The sequence below is a fragment of the Lontra canadensis genome, unplaced genomic scaffold (genome assembly GCF_010015895.1).
Source record: "Lontra canadensis isolate GAN:19392208 unplaced genomic scaffold, GSC_riverotter_1.0 scaffold19, whole genome shotgun sequence".
Classification (NCBI taxonomy): domain Eukaryota; kingdom Metazoa; phylum Chordata; class Mammalia; order Carnivora; family Mustelidae; genus Lontra; species Lontra canadensis.
In genome coordinates this window covers 20,377,866-20,404,499 of record NW_022631013.1, presented here as the reverse complement: position 1 = coordinate 20,404,499, position 26,634 = coordinate 20,377,866, and the positions used below count along the sequence as shown (strand labels likewise).

The following is a 26,634-nucleotide window of genomic DNA, read 5'->3' as shown; positions in this document are numbered from 1 at the left end:
CACAATTTCTAAGGTTAGAACCAAAGGACCGAACTTCACAGCACTTGCAGAATCTCCTGGCCTCCAAAGCAGTGCTGTGAGGAATAATGATCTAGCCATTAACGACAAAGACTTACGGCAATTTGCTAAGTAATCTTTGGAAAGCCTGCTTCATTCAAACTGGTTTGTCAATGGGAAAGAACATGTCATAAATCTGAAGATTTACACGTGAACTTTGAAGTTTAACATTACAAGAATAGAAATTATGTCAGGTTATAACAGAACAAACGAATTATGGAGAGTTGAGAATAAATTTTAAGAGTCTTAGGGAAGATTAGTGCTGTAAAAAGAAACTCAAGACTATCTCACTTTTACGTTCCCTTCAAAGACATTTTTAGGCAAAGGCTATCATGTGTTGGCTTGTTTTGAGCAGTTACTAATATTAGCAAATAATCTGTAGTGGTCACTAATAAAAATCATAATTAAGAGTTCCGAAAGAGCCCTGACTCTGTAGCCATTCGTAAGATTCTTAGATGTACATAACTGATGCAGCACAAATTATTTTGCCAATAATTTGCCCCTTCGGCAATGAAATAAATGCAAGTTAGTATAGAAGGTGACACTTTTCTTTGATCTAAATCCTAAAACAGGATAATTATTTTGATGGCAAATTACGATATCCAGACACTGTCAAGAAAATGAAAATAATACCAGGACAGACTATAAGAGATGAAACAGTTGGGAAGACCATAAATCCTTTTATGAGAGTCTACAACAGAGCAAGAAACTAGGAGGAAAAATAAATTACATTTCAAAAGTGAATCCCTACTACAAAAAGGAAACGCACTATATTTACATTGATAAAACCTGCCAGAGCTTTAAAATTGCTGACATACCACTGAGAAAAGCTAAGCTGAACTGCAGAGTACCCCGAAGCATGTTGTTTTGATGTGCTATGCAGGTTATCATTAGAGTTGCAGACAAGCTTTTTAAAGACGTTATAGCCACTGCTCCAACTAAAATATAGGCATTGAGCAGAACACCAGGAGAAAAGGAGACTCCTGCTCAATTTTACAAACTGATGATACCATTGACAGAACAGGAAGGAATGTGGAAAAGGCAGGTCAATTTTAACTTAAACAGTTCAACTTTGAGCTTCAAAGAGGATGGCTTGATGGAATTAGTCAACCAGTCCATGGAAGTAAAACAGCACATGGGTCAGGGTTGGACTCATATTCCATGTTGCTTGCCAGCCAGATATTGAAATGTGTATGTATACATTCTGTTTACTGAGTACTGCTGAACAACTGCACAGGATATAGTGAGGCACTGCAATGGATACAAAGATGGGGAAAACAAAAGCAGTTCCTATTCTCAAGAAGCTTACAGTCCAGCAGAAAGCATGAAAAGAAACACATCCTGCCTGAAAATACAATTGAGGCCTCTAAGAGAGGTTCAAAGTAACGTGAAGTTGCATCTCTATTTTCTTTCAACACAACATTGAGAGATATGATACTATTCTAAAACTGGAGACACTCCTGAAAGGGACATTAAAATGCCAGCAGACCGGTAACATTTCACAAATGAATAATGATGCCAAAATCTCAAATTAAAAACAAACAAAAAAACGATGACCAGCTCTTTGGCACAAAACCTGCTCCTCGATGCTCCACTAAACACTACAAGTCCCTAAAGCTGAACTTAAAGGCATGTGACAGCTGCCGATTGGTTATAGAAATCTATAGGAAAAAAAAAATGCACCCCTCAGGGTGCATGACATGCATCTTGTCTGTAGAACATGGCATGAAGGAAACAGTGACTGCAAGAGGAGGAAAAAGCGAAGAAAATGTATGTGACAGCATTCTGAAAAGTAAGACGTGGAGCTAGTCAAATGCAAGACCTGTGATTAAACCAGAGTTTGGGTCCAGCATCCATCCCTCCCAAATTTAACTGTATCCACAATGAACAAGCCATCCACAAACTATCAATAATTTCCTGTCTTAAAGGGATTTCACATCCAAGGGAGGATGTAAAGTAACCCAGTTCTTAAAAGAAAGGTCATATGAAAACACCTTTTTGGTGAAAATAATAATGTAAGCAAATATGAGATAAAGAGCCCCCTCCCCTAAAACTCCCTAACCAGTTGAAAGGTATTGTGTAATCCCACACCTTTAACTGTTAATATGAAAACACTGGTCTATCGACCTCTCCTCCATATCACCACCACATACAATTTTCTTGGCTATTCCAACTGAATAGGAAGGTTTTACTAACTAAACCAATCAGCCTGACTGTGATCCCAGTAGGCAGAAAGGGAAAACAAACAAACAAACAAACAAACAAAAAACAAACAAAAAAACCCCAGTAAGCAAACACCCCCAAAAAAGAACTGGACAAATAGGTTGGATACTTGATAAAATATAGATGTCCTCCATTCATCTGCAATTCTAGTCATTTTCTAACAGATCTCAGATTTTCAGAATAAGTATGCAGGTTATTTAAAACTGAGTTATATATAGTCATTTAACAGCAGCAAAACACTTCTGGCATTATCGCAGATGCTAGATCTCTGGAGGAATTTTTTTTCCCCCCAAACTAGCATTTTTCTTCACCAAGAACCAACCAGCCTTTATTTCTAAAAACAAGAACCCTTGTCTTCCCCCAAACAAACAAATCAAAGACCACAGTTAAATTCTACGCTAATGAAACTGTGAGATTACATCCCAGGCGTTGTCAGAGCCTATTTTTTATACACCAACACCAGACAGTTTGATGCAGTATTCCTGATTGCTTTTTATCGTATTTGTAAATACACTCTCTAATTCACTAAATTAGGTAATTTACAAACCGGTCCTCTCAGTTATTAGTGGCCAGCAGTCAAGTTCTATTACATTTGATCCTTATACAGTTGTCTAAACATTTCCATCCAGGTTAAGGGCTCGGATCGGCAAGGGAGAGGGAGGTTAGCGAAATTTGGATGGGGGCAGGGTAGAAGCTGGGAGAAATCTCTGCATCTCAGCCCTCAGCGACAACATTCAGCCAGTGCCCACAGAAAAACTAAATTCGGCACCTCTTCCTCCTGTTACACTGGCAACAAAGAGGGAGTTTCCGTAACGCTCCCGTCACCCACAAGGTGCCCAATCTCCTTCCCAGTCTAGTGCCAGCGCTCCCGCAGGGGCCTCGGTGTGCGAAGAGGCCGCGGTGCCCAGGGTCAAGGCACAAAGGGGGGATGGGGTGCATGGCGAGCGGGTGGGATCTGGGAAGTGGGCCGTGTAAGAGCTCCGGAATCCGCTTAAACACTTCAACCTGGTGTCGGGGGCGGCGGGCAAGAGAAAGGGGCAGAATGTCTAATGGAGCAGAAACTGGAATAAGGTGGAAACGGGGTGAAGAGCCCATGCTGAGGGTACTCCGCCTGGGAGCCGGCGGATGGGGAAGGGGAGACTCCAGGGAGATGGGAAGAGAGGCGCAAGGCCCAGAAGACGAGGCAACGGGGTGCCACCTGGGGCAGAGCAGAGAGGAGGCGCCTGTGTTGCTTCTACCTGCGGGCGGGCGGGACGGGCCGCTCAGGTGTGACTGGGAAGAGGCCAAGTCGGAAAGGGGCCAGCGAGAGCTGGGGGCGTACTGGGGGCCGCGCAGAGGTGACTGCGAGTTGGCAGCCGCGGAGCGAGCGCGGGGGCACCTGCGGGACAGGCGCGAGGGAGAGGCGGGGGTGGGGGTCTCCGGAGTGCACGGTGGGCTGAAGGGTGGCTCTCTGGCAGCGGGAGGCAGCGGGCGCCAGCGGCGCGGGGCGGGGGAGGTATCCGGGCGGGCAGCCGGGAGGAGGGAGCCCCTCACCTGCGCGGCGGAGGAGGCGGAGCTGCAGCAGCCCATGGCGGGGCCGGAGGAGCCCGGAGGCGGCGCCCGGCGCGCAGCTACGCCCCGGAGCCCCTCGGCATGCGAGCCGGCGGGCGCCCGGGGAGGGCGCGGCCTGGCCCCGCACGGCTTAGCGGCGGCGGCGGCAGCGGCTTGGGTGGCGGCGGGTACTCAGGAGGCGGCGCGGCTCGGGGCGGGCGCCGGCCACATCCCCCGGCGGCGGCGGCTGCGCGGCTCCTGCTCCGCTCCTGCTGCTGCAGCTGCTCCCCAGCGGAAAGGGGCGGGCGGCGGCGGCGGCGGCGCCTCCCCCTGCCCCCCGCCTCCCGCCTCCCGCGCCCAGTCCCTCTCCCGCTCCCTCTCCCGGGCCGCCGCCTCCTCAGCGCCGCGCGCGTCTCCCTTCAGACTCCCCGCCCCCAGTGCAGCGCGGCGCCGACAGCCGGGCGGCGACGGCCAAAACGAGGCCGGGTCCTTCGGCGCGCGTCGGAGCCTGCGCAGTGCCGAGCCTATTTAGCGGTGGCACCGAGGCACAACGCTGCCTCGGAGCGAGAGGTCGCGTGGGGTTGAGGCTCCCAGGGGCTGAGCAGGCTCGCAGCCGAAATGTGGCCGCATTGCTTCCGGACCCGAGAGGTACTGGCGAGGCATGCGGGGTTGCTCGCTTTCCCCACTGGACGCGCAACCCGAAGACCCTAATGGCATCTTAGTGCTTCTACGGTTGCTTTTTATCCAGAGGAAAGTGTACACAATAAATCTTCCCTGGTGATGGAGTGGGTGATAGAAAACGGGGAGAGAAAAGCATCTGTTGCTCCTGGCCCCATTTTGCTGATGAAACTGAGCCTTTGAAGGAGACAGCCTAATAAAAGGCACCCAAGGTCGAAATTTTTGTAAAGAGCCGTATATAGGGAAAAGGTAAGTTCGCCAGGTCTCTCAATACAGAGCCATGTTGGATCTGAACTAAACTTTCTTATACAAGATTGTCTACAAAAAACAATAAGCGAATATTAAGTCATTCATATAAAAATATTTACTGAGGACATACTAAGTTCCAGTAATTTGTAGGCACTGTGAATAAAGAGGTGAACAAAAAAGATAGCTTCTGTTCTCCTACAAGTTGCTACATTAATACACTGTGTGGAGCAACAAGTTATAATAGGCTTCACTACCTTCAAGAAGTACACAGCCAGAGAGTCCTTGGGAAATAGTGTCCCATGAGAATAGCTCAAAGGCCACAGAAATAAGGATGCCTGGCTGGCTCAGTCGTAGAGCATGCAACTCTTGGGCTCCTGGTCTGAAGTTCAAGCCCCATGTTTGGTGGAGAGTTTACTTTAAAAAGGGGGGGGGGGGGTGAAAAGAAGCAAGTGAAAAGGTGGCAGGAATAAAACTTAAAAGATCAGGGTTCATATTAAGAGAACAGGTATCAGACACTATTATAAAACTTTTACATGTTTCATTTCATCCTGTCAAAGAATGTCTCAAAGACAGAATCAAAAGGAAAAAAAAAGGTTTATTTGCAAAGGTGCAAAGGAGTGAGATTCTGGAAGGCCTGACCAAATGAGAGACAGCAAATTTTAGAGATTACTCCAAGTCTAAGGGAGAAAAAAGGGCACAGAAGTAAGTTGACCTTACGTGCATTGAAAGCAAAGGAAAGTCAAAATAGAAAGCTGGAGACAGCTAAAGAAAGGACCGTAGAATTCCTGGTTGGTGTATTCCAGTACCATTTCCTAGGTCTGTAACAGTGGATGAATCACCTTTCTAAACCTCTTTCTTGTCTTCTGTGAAATGTTAATGATAGGATGACCCTGAAGCGTTGTCGTCAAGATTGGATAAGAAAGCTGGCTGGTGGGTAAGCGGTGCTCTACAGAGTACTGCCTGGGATCATCAATACTTCCTCTGCATCCTACCTATGTTCTCTTTCAGTTTGATGGGAGGGTGCACCATTCCACTGGGCTAGTAAATTCTTGGTGTGTTACCAGTAACCATCAGGCCACTATGTAGAAGTGAAAAACATAAAACTTTAGTGGCTCTAGTCCCAATTCTGATTATAAACTTCACAATTAGATTGTAAACTCCCTGAGAACAAGGGAAAGGATTTTCTCCTTTGTATTTCCCTCAGCTCTCTCAAATGTTTGTTGAATTATTCAATGCAGCCAGGAATAAAAAACCTTCCCTTGAGATTTTCCCTCAAAGCCTCAAAGTACATCTTGTTTTTAACTGAGGGAGGAGGCTGAAAGTAAAATTACAGTCTTAAACAAGAAGCCATCTGTCTTCCTTCTTTATAATCAAGGAAAGAGGAGTTGTTTCTCTTAGCAGAGTCAATATGGGAGCATTTCTCTCAGATTATAAAAATCTTTTTGGCTAGTGTAGTCATTCCATGTAGTAGCTAGTGCTTATTTTGTAATTAGAGCTGAAAAGCAGATAAATACGTAACAGACTGTGGCAGGGCTTCAGAAAAAAAAAATGTATTTCACTTTCTTGGAGGTCTCTTTCGTAGGTATGGATGATGGGTGAATATAATTGAAAGGGAGTACATTCCATTGTGCTTGATTGATATGAACTCGTTTTCCCTCTAAGGGTTAATGGAACTAGGAGTTCTAAGGTTCTGCAAGGTGCTTTGTAAATATACTAATTATGTATGTATGCACCATATATGCATATGAATGTGATGTTTTAAAATTATACCTCGTCATTAGCATAAGAGAAACTAGCGGCTCCTGAATTGATATTCTGTACCTTCTAAGAAGGAGTCTCTTTCCCATCCCCCTCATACCCAAAGAAGCCCCATAAAAAGAGTGATTTAGAGGGTGACAAATTGCTGTTCCTTTTCACTCCTTCTCATAAATAAGCACACTCAGCCTTCAATGAAATTAAGCTACAGAAAATTCAGAAATCATGAAAGGGATTTTTTTTTCTTAGCCAGCGATCAAGGTACTGATCTCAGCACCATGAGGTTTCATCAAGGCAAGCCACTTGGGAGAAGGGCTTAGTTTGTTTTTCTTTCGAGAAAAAGAGCATTGTTGTTTTTTTTTTTTCCAACTTATGTAAGAACAGCATCTGCACTAACCAGGATAAAATTATAAGGTCTATCAATCTTGATGCTGCAGGGTAAAAGCAGATCACCAGCTGAGCCAGCCCAAAATGCTTCCCAGTGGTCTAGTATTGCATAATTGGCTGTGTGAATTCCAGGGTTTCCAGTTTCGGATGGAGGACTTGGTGCTGGTCACTCACGGTAGGAAAACACTGAACTAATGGTCTTTCCTATGATTTTAATAATGCCTGACTCATTGTTCACATGATTGGAGGTTTTTGGGTAACAAATACAAATGCATCTATGTATTCGTATGCTTATAACTGCTCAGAATCATCTAATTTTTTTTTTAATGGCATTTGTTGCTTTGGGCTGTGTTATTTACATTTTAGCACATACTGTGTTCACAGCCTTATCCCACAAGAGCACAGTTGGTTCAGCAGAGCCCCAGCCTTCCAGATCTGCCTCACAACCTCCTCCTGGAAGCATTGGCATATCACCCCTGGGAAATGCTCCAGAAGCAAAAACTAATTGTAACCAAGGACTGTAACTGTTCATTCATTACCAGAAAGGCAAGAGCAAGTCTCTATTTGGGAAGACGGCAATGTACATCAGCTTCCCAGTTATAAGCCTGGAAGTTAGAAACCCCTGAAAAGAGCTTCCCTAAACCCAGGCTAGCAAGACTCTGAGAATTATAAATCCTTAGTTCTGCAACTTTGTTTCTGCCTATATTTGTAAGTGGATGTCTTTCCACTGTTAATGACTCTTTTATTTATGGTTTCATTTGGATTTTGGCTGCAATGTCAGACAGTTTATAAGTTCTCTAAAAATGTTTGTTGTGAACTTGTGTTTGGTGGGGTAGTATTTCCTCTAATACTTTTCTGAATGACATTTTAAAAATCTGTAGTTATTCACTTATTCGATAATTTTTTAAATTGAGTCCTTGTGAGCTAAGCATGTGTAATTAAATATCACTATGCAAATATCAGACCTTGGGGATTTCAGCTGTTTCCATCCTACAACTACTGTTGGTTTTTATTTTGAGGTGATGGGCTGAGGAAGGAGGGGAAGGGAGACAGGATTTCTAGTATTAGTGTGATAAGGAAAGAAGGCAACTTGTAGGGAAATCTATTTATTTAACAATATAGTTCTTGAGCAGTTATAATGAGCCAGATACCTAGCTAGATGCCAGGGATTCAAAGACAAATGAGGTACATTTCTTGCCCTTAAGTCGTTTACATTTTAGTGAGGTGGAAAGACATTTAAGCCAAGAATTAGAGTATAGATTAAATGTAATGAGAGGAATGAGTCTACGTGCTATATAAGCTCAGAGGAGGTCCACAGATTGATTATTTTGCTCGTAAAAAATTCCTCATTACATTTTCCCCCCTGTTACTCTTATCCTTATCCCCGCTAGACAAGTTCCCACTGCGTACCAAAAGCCTAGAAAAGAGCTTAGTATCCAGGAATATGGCACAAATATTTCTTCAATGAGTTCCCAGAAATTTACATTTGCAAATGCCTAGAATGTCTCAAAGGAAGTGTTATATGAGATCCTGTATGATTATTATTATTTTTTTAATGTTTGGCCTTTTTTTCTTATAAAACATCTGGAATAAAATATATTTGTTTATATAGTATACAAAGTATAGGAGGTTTTTCTGTGAAAGACACTGTAGGCTAACACTTGGCAAAAGATGGGATTAATTACATAAATCTCTTTAAACTCTTAGGAGCAAAAGTTACCATAAATAAACACAACTGTCAAACAGATAAATAATCCTTTAAAGTGATATATAAAAGGTTCAGTGCTGCAGCATGAATGTCATGTCCTCCAGAAATATGTTGAAATCTTAATCCCCGAAGGTGGTTGTTTTAGAAGGTGGGCCTTTGGGAGGTATGTGGGTCTTGAGGATCAAATCCTCATGAATGGGACTAGTGACTTATAAAAAAGTTTCTAGAGAGATCCCCAGCTCCTTCCACCATGTGAGGACACAGAATGAGGTTGGCAGTGTATAGCCAGAAGAGGGCCTTCCCCAGAATTCCATCATGCTAGTACCCTGATCGTGGTCTTGCAACTTCTAGAACTATAAGGAATTAATCTCTTTTATCTCTTTTTGTCTGTTTATCAGACACACAGTCTATGGAATTTTGTTATAGCAGCCTGAACAGACAAAGATACTTGCTATTGATAATAGTTGAAAGGCTCCTATTAAACAAAATAAAACTCTAAAAGCACCCAAAAGGGTAACAGAAAAAGGACATAGCAGACAGAACCCACAGTGAAAGAAATACAAGGACTCATAAAATGTGAAATGCTGCTCAACTTCACTAAAAATAAAACTGTAAGTTAAAGAATTAGGCGCTATCATTCTTCACGCAACAAATTGGCGAAGATTTAAAAGCTTGATAATATTCAGTGTCAGAGAAAGTCACAGTACTCTCATATTCTATTGATGGGGATATAGTTACCTCTTTCTGGAGAGGAATTTAAGAATTTATACCAGAATTTAAAAGAAATTTCATTCTTTTAGTTCAGCCTTTTCTTATCCAGGGAACATATCCAATAGCAATAGTCTTTTTTATAATAAGGAAAAATTGGCAAAGACCTAAATTTCTGTAAGAAGAATATTAAATAATTGGTTCAATAATAAGAAGTATTTTGCCGCTATTAAAAAGTATGAGGTAGATCAGTATTTACTGACATGGGAAGATAACTACAATACATCATCGACTAAAAAGGACTTACAAAACAGTATTATGATAGAATCTTATTTATGCAAATTCTGTGTGTGTGTATTTGTAGAAAAGGCTATGGGAAATATATACCACTCTGTTAGAGCAGTTACCTTTGGAGAGGAGCTGGGGGTAAGTTGGGTTGACAAAGAGCAAGACAGAAGGGAGACACTTCTGAGTTATGGACTTTTGCATTGCTTGTGCTTTTGGCAAACCAGGTGCTGTTTTTAAAACTACATTAAAATGTTTTTATAAAATGACTGTGGGGGGAAGCAGTCCTCCCAGATGACCTTTCAATCATGGAGAAATTATGCCAAGTGTCCAGAGTACAGAGAAAGAACAGATCACTATTAAAAGCCATGATTAAGAGAGGCTTCTTGGAGCAAGTGGCATTCAGCTGATCCTTGAACAGAAGGTAGATTTTCAATAGGTGTAGATGGGAAAGAAAGAGATTTCCCAGGCATAAAATAACTGAAGCAAAGGTGAAGGCTTAGAAATGAATAAGCTCTATTGGATATTCCAGTTATGTATTGTTTTATCATAAACCAGACTTAAAGCAACAATTATTTATCACCGTCTCTCCCAGTTCTGAGGACTTCGCACGTGGGGGCTCTCATGTGGTTGCAATCATGCTGTGGGAGCAGGGATCATCTCAAAGTTTCTTCATTCACCTGCCTGGTAGTTGATGCTGGCTGTTGGCCTCGAGCCACAACACTTATGTGGGCCCTTGCCGTGTGATGTGGGCTTCCTCACAGCATGGTGGCTGGGTTCCAAGAGTGAGCATCTCAAGAGGACCAGGCTGATATGGCATTACATCATTACCTTCTATAATCTAGCCTCAGAAGGCACATAGCATGACTACACATAGCATGTAGTCACAGACCCATTCAGACTCAAGAGAAGGGATGACGAATACCACCAACACCCAACCCCAACAGAAGAATTGTCAGTGTTGCATTGTAAGAAGTACATGTGGGAGATCTTGCTGGAAGATCTTGCTAGGAGCTCTCCAGTTTGCCACAGGTCCTAATATTCGCTAAAGTCTCTTGTGACAGGAGTCAGCTTCTCCCATCTACACTACCCCCTGGCTCCATAGACCTTGGAGTTCTCACGTCTTACAGACAAGAGGATCAGAGGATTTGGAGCAAAAAGGTAAGAGAACTTTTGCTTTAAAAAGATCACTGTGTTGATATCTTATAGGGAGGTCTAGAAGAAGGGGAGATTAAATAATGAAAACAGGTGCTAAAACTGTTGCCCATAGTCATCAACTCCCCTGCTCAATTCAGCAAAATGATGCCTGAATATGATCGATGGAAGTCCTCTGTATTCTTACCAAAGCATTCAGTCTTTAGGATGCTCTCTATGGACCTCAATTCTTGTAGAACCAGATGCTCCTATGCCTGGCAGGAAATTAGTAGGCCATAGGAAGTAATTGAACTTTTAGAGGATATCAAGATACCACTTCAGGGATACTGAATGATATTTTTCCGAATGAGCAAAGGCTATAGACTGCCTGGGAAGCAAGCCATCTCTTGACCACCCAACTCTGTCTCTTCCCAAGCATTCCAATAGCTGGCCTCCTAGTGTGGTGCTGCAGAGCAAAATGAAGGAAAAGGGGCAGACAGAGACTGTGAGGTCTGGCTGGACTGACAGTTTGAAGCTTAGCTATAGTCATTCCCAGCTTCCCTCAAGTCCTGTTAAGAGATTTGTGTTAGGTAATGAAAATTGTAGCATTAGTCTGGTTTTTAAAGCCCCCCCCCCCACTATTATTATTTTATTGGACAAACTGTCAAAATCCACCTGTTCTTTTTCTCAGAGCTCCTTTCTTCCTTCCTCATTGGCACTAGACAGAGTCATTTTCCCTAATACTATGTAATTTAGAAAAGGCTGTGTCAATTGCATAAAATATTTCTAATCTCCATAATTAAGATGCTGCTGGTCTGACAGCTTTGCTCTCTTACTCCCCCTCAGCTAGTTGCAGGATATAGAAAGACATTTAAAAAGAGTACTAAAGCAAAAATGACATGCTGTTCCCTTCCCGAAGGGCCTTCTCACGACCATCACCAGCTTCCCTCAACTCCTTCCTGGAGAGCTTCATTTATGGCTGCTTCAAAGGTAAGAAAGAGAGGCCATGCCAAGTTTCTTCAGACCATTTTTCTCTCCATTCCCAGAACATGTATTCCCTGTCCTCAATTTGGATTTAGAGAAAATCCAGATTGCCCCTTCTTATGACCTGTCCTTGAGGTCAGCTCCTAGCACCGCGTTTGACATGGAATAGTTCACCAGTTAACTTGGGTCAAACAGTTGAACGATGGAATTCTGAGGTCAAAGATAAATTGAGGACTAGCAGAGCATTGCAAGTGGTGGCAAGGAATCCAAGGAACATATAGTCTCTTTTCTTTACTTTTGGAAAAAACAGAGAGACAATGATTCACCCAGATTGCCGTATATTCAACTCTTTCTTCCTAGTTTGACAATGCCTTCAGGTATGGCCTATAAAAAGTTTCTTTTCAGCCTCACAATCATTCAATTAAAATTATTATGACTATTTTAGAGATTAGGAAAATGAGATGTAAAAAAAAAAAAAAAAGGTCTAGATAGACTAGATTATGTTGCTATAACAAATTTACCCTCAAATTGAAGTGGTTTAGTAGAACAAAGGTTTCCTCTTCCCTCCCAGTATTTATGACAGAGCATGTGACCCAAATGGGAGAGGATGGCAGTATCGCTCCATGCACTTATTCAGCACCCAGGTTTCTGGAGGCTTGAACAGATTTTAGCTGCACCCTATAAAACTTCAGGTCTTTCAACCTCTCAAAGAAAAGAAATAATGGGGCGCCTGGGTGGCTCAGTTAAGTGACTGACTTTTGATTTCAGTTCAGGTCATAATCTCAGGGTCCTGGGGTGGAGCCCTTACTGGGATCCAAGCTCAGCCGTGAGTCTACTGTTTGTCTCCCTCTTCCTCTCCCCCTCCACCCCCATCTGCTCATGTGAGCATTCACATGCGTGCTCTCTTTCTCTTTCTCAGATAAGTAAATAAATAAATCTCTAAAAAGAAAGAAAGAATGAATGAATTAGATCATTATATGGGGGCGCCTGGGTGGCTCAGTGGGTTAAAGCCTCTGTCTTCGGCTCGGGTCGTGGTCCCGGGGTTGTGGGATCGAGTCCCGCATTGGAGTCTCTGCTCAGCTGGGAGCCTGCTTCTCCGTCTCTCTCGGCCTGCTTGTGATCTCTGACAAATAAATAAAATCTTAAAAAAAAAAGATCATTATATGGGCTTTTCATGGGTGCAGCCCAGTTTGGCTGTATTTCATTAGCTAGTACTGGTCACGTGTCCTCACTGAACAGTAAGGGGGAAGAAGTATAGGAGAAATGGAATCTTTGGCAAACATTGCTCACTCACTGTCACTGACCTATGAGGTAATAATTTGCCCACTTTCCCATAGCTATGAAGTGGTAGGATTGGCATCTAGAACCAAGCTATCTGACTCCACAGCCCATGTTCTTAACCATTGTATTTTCTTCCGGGACAAAAGTGGCCATGGCATAGGAGGCAGCTATAACATAGTAGAAAGATCTCTGGACTTGAGACAGGTGGGTTTGTATACCCATTCTGCCACTTACAAGTTTTGAGGCCTTAGGCAAAGCCCTTAGCCTTTCTTCTGACAGCAATTTTCCCATCCATAATTAGGGATCAATAAAACCCTTTAATTAGGTCACTGTGAAGAGGAAAGTATGAGAACCTTCATGCCACTAACATTTCCTCAACAAATGTTTAAATCTGAATCCTCATCATTTCATTTTCCTGCCCCTCTTTCTGTCACACAAGTGCTTTCCTATGATGTGAGTCTTTCCACAGTGATACCTTTTACTGAAAGTTCTCGTTGAAATCCTGCCAGAGGAGAGACATCAGTAACCTGATCCCAACACTTGGAACTCTAAAGTTCTGATTCTGTCACCAGTCCTTTTTCTGACATCAGTACTTTTCTTCGTGTATTGCCAAGCCCAACTCATTCATGACTTGAGATCCAAGGAAAGGATAATGTCGCACTGGAATTAAAAGTTGTGGCTTGAGAACAGTTTTGCATTTAAAAACACTGGAAATGTTGGCGCCTCTTTAGGAAGTAAATGTCAAGGCACATTAATATAGCGTGAACATAAATGCCTTCCGGTTTCTCAACCTATTGAGAAAACCTATTTGGTTCATCATTGCATCCTCTTCTAAACTCTGAAAATAGGTCCTCTATATTATTTTAATGTTATTTGGAAAAACAAATTAAACATCTATTAAAGCAACCAGGTAATAGGGAAAAAATGTCTTATTTAGAAGCTTAATGGTGCTTTTACTCCTGGGAAAAGAAAGTAAATTATTTCCAACGGGAAGGTGCATAAACTCTTTCAGGTCGCTGGGTAATTGTTTAGGAGAGTATTGGTACAGATAATTTACAATCTTAGGAGTCAAGGTTCAAGGTGAAAGTAATGAACTTCCCCCAAGCAAAGCACAACAACTTCTATTCCTTACTTTGACTTTCTTGTTAGCAACTCAAACATCCTGACATACTGGTTGCAGTCTTGGGCTCTGGAGTCAGACAAATGTGGGTTTGATAACCAGCTCTGCAAATTACTGGCTGTGGGACCTTGTCCTAGTCTGACATTGCACTGTGATTATTAAATGGGGGAGAGTACTTGGCAAGTTGACAAAAGTGTACCTGGCATATTTGATGCCTGGAACATATCATTTAATGCTCTCCTCCAGATGACAACATTATTATCAGTAATAATTATTTTCTTAATTTATTTTTTTGTTTCAAAACAATTAGAAAATAAATTTCAATCTTTAAGATTGAACTAAAATGTACACTTACTCACCAAAGAATTATACCTTGCAGTTCATGGTTTTACTGTTTTAAGTTTTAAAAGTGCCATTAAAAACCCAAATTGTGACATAGAATGATTGAATTAAATTAACCTAATTTTGCTTCTTTACCTTTCGAATGACTGTGCTATTATTGTTTATATCTATTTGCCGCTAAAATGTAGGGGTGTGTCCTAGCACAGGGACTGGAAACATGAACAATGTCCGAAATGAGCTTGAACAATCCCTAACCATTATGAGCTTACTCTTGAAGCAAACCCAGGAAACTGTGTCTACATGTGTCAGGGTTGACTGTATAAGTAGAATTTTTCTGGATTAACTTCCGTTTTGGAATACGGTGTTTATTGAGACAAGTAATAAACATTTGCTAATATGAGGTGTGTGTGTATATATATACACACACACACGTATGTATATATATGTTATATAATAAATATAAATATATAAAATATATTATAAAAATATTATAAAAATATAGTATTATAAAATATAAAAAACAATAAATATTCTATATACATATTATATAATAAACATCTATAAGTTTATATGTATGCTTAATATAAACATACATATTCTTAAAATCCAGGAGTTTAGAAGGTAGGCCATCAGGCACTTGGTGATAATAAAAAGCAGAAAAGGCTTGATTGTTTTTCAAAATTCTCTATGGACAGATGCTCCTTATATTGTTGCTGGCCACTCCCAGGCCCCGCCCTTGGCATACCACCTTAAAGCTCCTGGCTATAGTATGCAGTCAACAAGTGTCAGCTATTACTATTTTTCTGCAAACCTTTTATAAAAACAAAGAGATTGGGGCACCTGGGTGGCTCAGTGGGTTAAAGCCTCTGCCTTGGACTTAGGTCATAATCTCAGGGTCCTGGGATCAAGCCACGCATTGGGCTCTCTGCTCAATGGGGAACCTGCTTTCTCCCTCGCTCTCTGCCTGCCTTGCTGCCTGCTTGTGATCTCTCTCTCTCTCTCTCTGTCAAATAAATAAATAAATAAATCTTTAAAAAAATAATAATAAAAACAAAGAGAGTCCTAGGGGCTTTTGTGTTGTGGGGGCGGGCGGGGCGAGGAAATATAACTTAATACCCCCATAGAGAATTAACGTTATTTTTTTAAAGATTTTATTTATTTATTTGACAGACAGAGATCATAAGTACTCAGAGAGGCAGGCAGAGAGAGAGGTGGGGAGGCAAGCTCCCCGCTGAGCAGAGAGCCCGATGAGGGGCTTGATTCCAAGACTCTGAGATCATGACCTGAGCCAAAGGCAGAGGCTTAACCTCTGTTATCTTTTAAAAAGAGTAATGCTTTAACCTGGTGATTCACAGACCTGTACCTCTGGGGCTAATAATATACTATATGTTTATAAAAAATTTTTTTAAATTTTAAAAAAAGAGTAATGTTTTTCCGTAATAATAGCAATAGATGCTTTAAAGAATGTTTTGGGGGGCTGAAGTACACATAACCATTGCCACTTTAATCACTTTATTTTATTATTTTACATAATCTCTACCCTAGCGTGGGGCTTGAATGAGCCCAGAGATGGAGTCACAAGCACCTACTGAGTCAGCCAGGTGCCCCTATAGCAATAAATGATTTTTTTTTTAAAGATTGTATTTATTTATTTAACAGAGAGACACCGTGAGAGAGGGAACAGGAGCAGGGGGAGTGGGAGAGGGAGAAGCAGGCTTCCTGTTGAGCAGGATGCCTGATGCGGGGCTCAATCCCAGAACTCTGGGATCATGACCTGAAGTGAAGCCAGACACTTAACGACTGAGCCACCCAGGTGCCCCATAATAGATGCTGTTTAATATAGAAAATATATATAAAAAAAGCATACCAAATGCAGTAAAAGTTGTGGCGCTGTTATCCAAAGTTGTTACCAAAGACAATAATAACTTATTGCTCGCTTACTGTATGTATACCGGAGCTATACAGTCAACTATTTTCATCTTCACTGTCAAACTGTGAAATAGGTTCATTTTTTTACATTTTTCATTTTTTCACATTCTTCTTTTCCTTTTTCACAGAGGAGAGAACTGAGACCTGGAGAAGTGATATAAGTTTGTAAGTGGCAAAGCTTGTATTCAGTGACAACTCTGACTGGAAGCCCAATCTCTCTTGCTTTTTTTTAAAGCATTTATTTACTCAAATAATCTCTACACCCAGCATGGGGCTCAAACTCACGACCCTGAGATCAAGAGTTGCACACTCCACTAACTGAGCCAACCAGGTACACCTACAAGTCTAATCTCTTAATAACTCTGCTATTATATATCTTTATAACCTCAGGGAATATATTCAAAGAATACAAACAGAATCGTTTTCAAAGATTGACGAATGAGGGTTCTTATCACAGTGATAGTTGTAAAAACATGTATTTATGTATGTGGAAGAAAGCTGAGAAGGAAACAATAACACGTTACTGATGGTTAACTCTTAGTTACGGAGTTACTGATTTTTTTTATTGTACATGTTTTTCAATATTTTCTAAAATTTCTATAAGAATGTGAGATCTTTCAAATGTGAAATCTTCTAAAAATTTGGAAAAAGTATATTTTCAAAAATATTGGCAAATTTTTGGTGAATCTTCAACTCTGCTCAATCATTGAATCCCAATCTTTCATACCACGTTTGATTAAAATATTGTGTACACTTCACGCTTCCCAGCAACGTGTGGCCTAGGCTGAAATTCAGTGTCACTTTATTGTCTTTTCTCACGTCTTCTCTCCCCCTCAGATGTTAGTGGCATTTATTCTACCAGGTCTTTGATTGTTGCTAATCTTCCTGGGGAGAAGATACTCATTTACTTCTTTGATTGCTTTTTTTTATAAGGACATCTAATTCCTTTCTCTCGTTAGGAGATTATGGAAAGAAATATTTACACAGCCCAAATTTCTCCAGTCAGGTGGAAGATTTTCCCCCATCTTGTAAAAAGTTCCTTGTAGCTAGCTCACTCCAGAAATCTTGGGCAAAGTTAGCTGTTTTCATCAACAGCATAAGATCTCTAAATACCTAGGTAAAGGTACGTCAGCTGTATCTCTTCACTTGGGGCTCACTTTTCTCATCTATAAAAAAAAGACACAAACTCATGGTGCTCTAAAGTCCCTGCCTAGTCCCAATGCTTAGGTAAAAACAAACCAGTAAAGGAATGGGTGTTAGTTCTGGTCTCAACACTGCAAGACTGTGTTTATATATCAACTCTCTGAATGGTGCCTAAGCAAGGGGTTTCTAGTATAAAGATGTACTGTCCTAGATTAATGTAGTGTGGGATGGCCTGATCCGATGGAGGCTGGTCTTGTGGGCAGTGAAGGAATTCACCTAAGACAGACCAGAGGAAACAGGAGTTTATTGAATATATTGCAGGGGAGCCGGGGAGCAGGAAACAGGACAGCCATGGAGAGACTATCTGTGACAGGTGGTGGTGAGGGGCCACAGTTGTAAAGCAGAATGAGAGAGTATCGGGGACATAAGGAATTTTCCCTTTTTTGGTAATCTTAGGAACTGTGCCTGGTTGTAACTGGTCACTTAGGGCTTATGGTTATAGCAAGGTGGATCACCTAACGAGCCTGTATGCCTTGCCTGTTTGCACTCCTCTCAGTGGTCACTGTGGGCTCTTTTGCCTTGCTCAACATGGAGTCTTGTGGAAAGATGCTGAATTTAGAATGAAATGACCCCAAAAGGAGGCTTGACTCTCTTTTTATTGGCTATATGGCCTTCAGGAAGTTGGGTAAGCCACTTTTCAGATTTTCTCTTTATCTTGCTACTCTGTGGTTTCTGTACAAAGTGTCCAGATATGGATTTCTTTTTGTTTATCCTGCTGGGGAATGGTTGGAATTTTTGAATTTGTGTGGTTGCTCTCTTACTGGTTTTAGAAAATTTTCAGCCATTCAATATTTAAATACTGCCTCTAGAGGCAAAATGGTATGAACACTGGGAATTGCTTTAAAATATACCAACAAAGCAAGGCATAAAGAAAAAAGGAAAATGAACAAACGTGGCCAGATCTTAATAATTGTGAAATCTGGGTGTTAGGTGTATGGGGTTTATAGTATTATTTATTTGTTTTTTTTTCTTTCATGCATGCTTAATTTTATAAAAAAAAAAAAAAGAGGAGAGGCATAACAAATATTCTGTCTCCTTCTCCATCTGGAACTTCAACAGCATGTACACCAGACCTTCTCATTCTATCCTCTATGTCTCTTAATGTTCGTATTTGCCATATTTTTATTTGTCATGTGACATTCTGGATAATTTCTTCTGACCTATTTTTATTTCTTTTATTCTCTATTTAATTATATTTAATTAGTTACCAGGTGCTTAATTTTGGTTATTGTAATTTTTAAAATAATTTTTTTTATTTTTATTAATGTATAATGTATTATTAGCCCCAGGGGTACAGGTCTGTGAATTGCCAGGTTTACATACTTCACAGCACTCACCATAGCACATACCCTCCCCAATGTCCATTACCCAACCACCCTCTCCCTACCTCCTTCCCCCAGCAACCCTCAGTTTGTTTTGTGTGGTTAAGAGTCTCTTATGGTTTATCTCCCTCCCGATCCCATCTTGTTTCATTTTTTCCTTCCCTACCCCCAAGCTCCCCACATTGCCTCTCAAATTCTTCATAGAAGGGAGATCATATGATAATTGTCTTTCTCTGATTATTTCACTCAGCATAATACCCTCTAGTTCCATCCACGTCATTGCAAAAGGCAAGATTTCATTTCTTTTGATGGCTGCATAGTATTCCATTATATATATATACCACATCTTCTTTATCCATTCATCTGTTGATGGACTTCTAGGTTCTTTCCTATTGTAATTTTTATGGACATCCCTTTTCAAGTATGTTAGACTACTTTTTATAGTTTCCTGTTCCTTATCCTTTTTCTCCAATCAGAAGTGGGCCTTCTCCAGAACTTTTTAAAAATACCCTTCCCCAGGTAGTCAAGCAGCAACTAACAATAACAGCATAGTAAGCATAATTGTTTTATACTCTAGGTCTCATAATTCTGATATCCGAAATCTGTGAAAATCTAATTATGTTGTGTATGTGTCCTACTGTTTTTAAAGGATATTTCTCATCGTGCTTTGCCTCTATGCTTGATTATTTTTGACTGTGTGCTGCTCATATTGATGAAAAATTCTGTGTGTGGTCCTTTGTGGTCTAGGATGAAGGTGCTTTCCTCTAGAGAGAATATACATTTGATTCTGTCATGTGCTCAATGCCATTGCCAATTCAGGACTATTTTAAAATAAATGCAGAAGTTGCAGTCTTGGTGGGGGGCAACCAAATTCCGTGATGTGAAGGTAGGCTGTGAATTTGAGTGTAACTTGCTACAACTTTTCAGACTTTCCTTCCCCATCCTGGGGCTCAGCAACAAGGCCATTTTCTTGTAGTCCCTGAAATGGCAAAAGGTACAACCCTTTGGTGTCACATCTTCTTTGGGATGAAGGGGTCTCCCCTTAGAGAACTAATCTTGGGCAGAACCTGGGCTTTGATTTCCCTCCTCCTCATCTTGGGAGACCACCCCTGCTCTGGGATGGGAGAGGGAGGGAAGCAGCTTTATTGTTTTCTCTTCCCTTCTAGAAAAAAATGAGTAGTAACCTCCTCTGAGGTCCAGTTTCTTCATATGTAACATGGGGCTAATATTGCTTCACTCCCAGAGTTACAAGTGTCAGGATTTAAAAATGTCCTTTGTAAATTGTAAATCATATTATAAACTTACTCTGGAAACCTGGGCCCTTAAAGTTTGGGGAACCTCTTCAAGTTCTATGCATTACTCCGTGAATATGTACATTTTGCTTCATGTATGTCAGATGGTGTGTATATATTTCATAAGATATTCAAAGGATCAACTGGCTTCCAAAATATTTAGAGATTTAAAAGCAATTGAAAGTTGAAATTATTATTAGAAATCAAACAAATACAAGAAGAGGGCAGCAGATTTGACCAGTGTTTATTCATTTAGATGTTGCTGAATTTTTAAAATCTCTGCCAATGACCAAAATAATATTTTTTTTGCTGAATAAAATCATATTTTCCCTGTTCTCTTCTAAATTCCCTTCTACATGTGTGAAGTTCAATGGCAAGAGGAGGAAAACATACCAAAATAAATCCATTGGTTTTAGTTCAACTTTAGCATCTGGTAGGAAGAGCATTTTGTTTCTTTCATAATTTATTCCTTGCAGATTTTCATTCTAAGGTACGTAGACTCTTAGAATGTTAGGGCTGGCTGGATCTGTACAGATCAGACCACTCACCTCCTTAATTTACATTTAAGGACACTGAAGAAAGGACAAAGATAAATTTATTAGGATTGTAAATGCAGCCAATATTCCAGAGGCTTTCTGCTAATTAAAATGTTTCTTTCTTCTAAAAAAAAAAAAAAAGAAAGAAAGAAAAGAGTCAACAGAATCAGAGATTTTCCTGTTTTCCTTGGTAGCATTGCCAGCATTAGCCTTTAAGGCCCTGATCAAATGCCCTCTCTCCTGTAAAGCTTTCCTGTTTCAGATGAAATGACCCACATAACTTTACACAAAGATTTCTTGATATACAAGAATTCCTACTATAACTTTTCACCTCTTCCCACAAAATAAGTCTTATCATATTTCAGAAACAGAGTAAAAGAGAAGTCAATGATGGGAAGCTTGAAAATGTGTAAAGGAGGGGCGCCTTGGTGGCTCAGTCAGTTAAGTGTCTCCCTTTGGCTCAGGTCATGGTCTCAGGGTCCTGGGATCGAGCCCCACAGTGGTCTCCTTGCTCAGTGGGAAGTCTGCTTCTCCCTCTGCCTGCTGCTTCCCCTGCTTGTGCTCTCTCTTTCTTTCCCTCTGACAAATAAATAAATAAAATCTAATGACTGAGCCACCCAGGCATCCCAATAAATAAAGTCTTGAAAGAAAGAAAGATAGAAAGAAAAGAAAGGAAAGAAGGAGGGGAGAAAATCTATTAGATCTTGGGAAGAACAGAGAGAGTCTGTGGCACACCCACTCTCTCCCCCTTCCCACGTGGGCTTTATGACAGAAGCTCCAATCTGGGAAGGTATCACCAAGAAAATGGAATTCCTCTTCCTTTCAGCATCTAGTCAAGGGAAATGGAGGGGCAGGCCACCTGCACGTCTCATCTCTCAGGTCAGGTGAGTGTGGCACAGAGGTCAGGGACTCCCTTCCTCCACCGAGTTCGCACGTACAGGTGGAGGCACCATCTAAGGCATGGCAGGCTGAGAACACTGGGGACTTGGTAACCCTCGTTCTAGCTTGCAGGGTAGAGGTTTCACAGAGATTTTATTTTATTTTTTCTATTTCTATTTTTACTTTTTTTAAGATTTTATTTTAACGTGATCTCACCACCCACTGTGGGGCTTGACCTCACAACCCCAGGATCAAGAGTTGCATGCTGTGTCAACTGAGCCAGTCAGGTGCCCCTTCACAGAGATTTTAAACAGCCCATTAGATTCAGGATTCTGGAACTCAGAGAACTTGACACTGTAGATAATGTAAAACCAACCTGGGGAAAGTGTGATGACTTCAGGAGAACCACCCTTCCTTTACTTCTAGACCTGAGGCTCCAGAGGAGCAGGTGATCACCACTGCCTCTGTCAGCCTCCCAGCTCCAGGTCTGCCTTGCCTCAAGCCTATCAAAGGCCTGGAATGTTCTTCTGCAGGCCCTTCCTGCTATTGAATTGCAGCTTGTTCTGCAAGACCCTTCTTTCTCAGGACCGGATCCTGCTGGAGGGGTGTGCCCTGGCTCCTGAGGGTTCTTCTGTAATAAGCTGGTCCCAAAGAGAAAACAATTTCTAAGAGTTAATGAAAAGCTCCTTTTGTATCTCCTACTTTAATTTGATCCTCTCAACCTGAATCCCAGAGGAGGTATGTGTGCTGAATTCTGAGGGTGAGGGAACGTGTTTTACTTTTAGTTCTCAAAGGTCAGGCGGCAAGCCTTAGTCATGTAATTTTCCTTGGAATCAGTTTTCCAACTCAAGGGAGTTTTAGAAATCTTCCAAATGAGGCCATTGTCTCCAAATCACAGTGATAATTACTTGCAAAGTCAGAACTTCAACTCAGGTCTTCTGATCTGAAGACTAGTGCTTTTTTTTTTTTTTTTTTTAAACCCACAACACTGTTATATCTGACTTTCTTAAAGCTTCTTACAGCACCAACCACCATTCCTAGTACACAGTAGTGTCATAATTACTATTGAATGAATGGAGAAATAGCTACTTTACTGCCTGATTCTTCCTTTTACCCCCTGCGAGTAGAGTAAAGAAAGAAAACTGCTAGGCTATGTTTTGGGTTTCCAAGTGGTATTACCAGCGTGAATGAATGACCTTTGGGATCTCTGCCAGTTAAGTCTTTCAATCAAGTGCAAGTTGAATCTCTGAAGAACTACTGTTCATTCTTAGCACAATTCCTGAAGGATACAAAATACCAGAACACAGCCAGCAGGAAATACTAACTCTGATCTGTTGTATAAATAATATCACTTATGAAAGTGGAAGACCAGATACATTTCCAAGGGAAGATAACTGTTCATGGCTACCATATACATCTGGTTAGAAATAGAAGGCTGCCAGGTACTATTAAGGTGTGTTTGTTGGAATTAGTTGAGTTTAATTGAATTGGATTCGTTGCTACTATGATTACTCAAGGGGTCAGAACTTTAGTCTTTCAAAGTCCTGGAAGCAGGACTCTAGAGGACATCTGTTGTTTCCTGCTGCAGTGCATCAGTTTACCCTTCTGGAAGTACTCTGGTTTACTTCTGGGAGAATCCCCCTCCTCCATTCTCAGCTCTTATTTTTTTTAAATTATTTTTTATTTTTTATTTATTTTTTATTTTTTAAAGATTTTATTTATTTGACAGAGAGAGATCACAAGTAGAGAGACAAGCAGAGAGAGAGAGAGAGAGAGAGAGAGGAGGAAGCAGGCTCCCTGCCTAGCAGAGAGCCCGATGCGGGACTCGATCCCAGGACCCTGAGATCACGACCTGAGCCCAAGGCAGAGGCTTAACCCACTGAGCAACCCAGCCAGCCCCCATTCTCAGCTCTTATGCCTTGGGCGAGACTGACTGAGCCAACTTCAGGTTCCAGAGGGGATCACAGACTTCAGAACTGGCTCGTCAGTTGTTTCAAAGCCAATGAGCCATAGTGAAGGGTTTTTGTAAGACGCATGCCACAGACACTCTTGTTCTTTACCCTGAAGGTAGATTTGAGAGTTTACAGGGACTTGGCCTGCTGCTGCCACATTGCTACCACCAGAGCCCAGGGCTGAAATCAGTATAACAGAAGGCAAAACCAAAAGACTGGAGATGAACTAAATCCATATGACTTAAAGTGAAGCATGAATCCACTTTCGTGAACCGTGCACTAAGTCTAAGGGTTAAAATATGAACCCACAGTATCTTTATCGCTTAAAGCAGGTTTAGGTTAGGTTCTTCCACTACCTGTAGTCAGGAGGGTCCTAATTAGTGTAAGAGTATATCCCATCTTGCTTCTTCTTCAGTGTTCTCTCCTGAACAGCCTTCTACAGTCTAGACCTTGGACACCTAGGCAGTAGGAAAACAAGCTGGTTCACTGTGCTCTCTGATTTCTCTCCAAACTCCACCCTACCATGAAAATACCTTTAAAACATAACTTGAGCTAGGAAACAAGTGTTTTGATTTGTTTTTAAAAAGATTTTATTTATTTATTAATTTGACAGAGAGAGAGAGAGAGAGAGATCACAAGTAGGCAGAGAGGCAGGCAGAGAGAGAGGGAGAAGCAGGCTCCCTACTGAGCAGAGAGCCCAATGCAGGGCTGGATCCCAGGACCCTGAGATCATGACCTGAGCGGGAGGCAGAGGCTTAACCCACTGAGCCACCAAGTGCCCCAAGAAACAATGTTTTATTTAAGATCGTATAGCTAGAGGTAGTGAAGCCGAATTCATGGCCTGGGATTTTGGATTTGAATACTTTGCTGTCCACTTACCACACTTTTGATCACATTTGGAGCGTATGGTAGCCATGAACAGTTATCTTATCTTGGAAATGTAGCTGGCCTTCCACCTTCATAAGTGATATTATTTATACAACAGATCAGCCACCTTTTTCTGGTTGTAGTCATGTACTTTGAGCTGCACTATACAAAGATGGTAGCAGCTAGCCTTATGTTGCTACTTACATTTAAATTAATTGGCATTAAATAAAAGTTAAAATCAGTTCTTCAGTCCTTCTAGTCCTGTTCCACGCACACACCAGCCACATGTGAGTAGTGACTGTCGTATTGGATGGCTCATATACAGAACATTTTCATTGTCACAGAAAGTTCTAATGGATGGCACTGCCTTAGAGACAGATTTTCTTCTTTATCCAAAGTAACAAGGCTCAGAAAGCCCAGTAGAACCTTCCCTTTCTTCCAGTGGCAAACAAGGCCAACAGACACAGGATGGACTATGAGCTGTTCAGTCCTTATGCCCCATTTTCTAAACGCTTACATGGGATTGGTAGCTCCTAGCTACTCATCTCTGGGATGGTTAAGTCAGAAACATGCTATTTGGTAAGGGATGATTATCTCTCGTCATCTCAAGCATGCTGAAATTATTATATAAATAAATGTAATTAAAAGATGCATGTATCTACCCCCTCTAGCCTAGTGTGTGAATATATACTTCTTGGGATTTTGAAGAATATGATGTTTCATTCTCAGGTTGGTGACTCATTAAGAATACATTTCTCAATGACATTTCCACAGACCATCATTCTCCTAGCAGGAACTATCTTCCTAGATCTGGGCCCATTTCCCTTTCAGATTAAAACCCTGTGGGGGAAAAGATCTAATCATTTCACTTCAAACAGGAAGTAAAAGCTCTCCAATTGAAAATTCGTACAAGATATTCAAATTGGGAAATGATAACTAGGGTATAAAATAAACCTTCTTTATTAGACAGAATATACAAATGAAAGATTATATTGTCACCTGGATAGTGCAAGTGAGTTATTTTCCCAGGGGAGGAACAAAAGCTGGATTTGCTTTGTTGTATGTCAAATGAAAAAAAAAATGATGAACAGATAACAGAGGACCCAGGGTGACCATTTCTTTTTGGTTTGACACGAATAGTTTGTATTTGCAAACATTCTCCATTCACTTGTGTGAAATAATTAGAAAAAGAGCACACAATTTTTGCAAAATTGGAAAAGGGGGGGGGTCCAGTTTTTAGCCCAAGTGCTCCCTCGTTGGGTGAGTAATTTGGTATCAGGAGGTAGTCATGGCGACCATAAAAGTTACTCATGTGACTAACGATGCAACTAATGATGCCCACAATTACTTAATTGCAGGCATGCTTAACTGCTTTTGCCATTTTTGGAGAGTGCTTATGGCTAATTGTGGCTGCAAGTGGGTAACTACAGGTGCAATCAGATGTGTTCCTAATTTTTACATTTGTGCTGACAGCAGGAGAATAAACCGCCCCCTCTAAGGAGGGGAGTTATAAAAAGAGGGTTGAAATTAGTTCTTTCACATCCCGGGAGGATGGAACAGCCTCCAACATGAAAACAAACACAAGTCATTTAATGTTTAAGCAGAGGAAAGTTCTGGATCACCAGCTGACCTTTAGCTGGACTCCATCTGTGCATCTTCTCTTTTCCCTGAGGTTCTCTGACTTGGGTTCCTGCTACTGTCCCTACCAAAAGGGGCCCTCTAGGACCTTACAGCTCCTGTCCTATTGTGGAATAGTTACTATTCTTTAATTTCGATGAAAAATAGTAGTAGATACTATTTTTTTTTTACATTGTCTGCACGGTCATTTACTTTACAAATACTTTTTACACATGGTAAATATATATGTGTACAGATGAACTCAAATATGTACCCTGGGGACAGGTGGTTAGTTTTTGAAATTCTCTCATCAGGAATTAACAACCCAAAGATGGCTATATAACACTTCAAATATCTTCATCAAAATCTCACTTGAAGGTTTTGAGTTTGTTTAAGGAATGTTGGAAATATATATATATTTTAGGATTTTAATTATTTATTTGAGAGAGAAAGAGAGAGCATGAGAGAAGGGAGGGTCAGAGGGAGAAGCAGACTCCCTGCCAAGCTGGGAGCCTGATGCGGGACTTGATCCTGGGACTCCAGGATCATGACCTGAGCCGAAGGCAGTCACTTAACCAACTGAGCCACCCAGGCAC

At 41.2% G+C, this 26,634-nt stretch overlaps 1 protein-coding gene across 3 annotated transcripts in view; it reads right to left on the bottom strand.

Moving 5' to 3' along the window:
* Nucleotides 1–3,992, bottom strand: part of SLC44A1 (solute carrier family 44 member 1) — a 194,810-nt gene extending 190,818 nt beyond the window's left edge. For 2 of the 3 annotated variants that reach the window (XM_032860762.1, XM_032860761.1), the window contains exon 1: nucleotides 3,814–3,970. In XM_032860762.1, coding sequence (XP_032716653.1) covers nucleotides 3,814–3,849 — 36 coding nt within the window. In that variant the 5' untranslated portion in view covers nucleotides 3,850–3,970. Of the gene's footprint in view, nucleotides 1–3,813 lie in introns of all 3 variants that reach the window. The other variant, XM_032860763.1, reaches the window with a different exon arrangement.
* Between the last annotated feature and the right edge of the window lie 22,642 nt (nucleotides 3,993–26,634).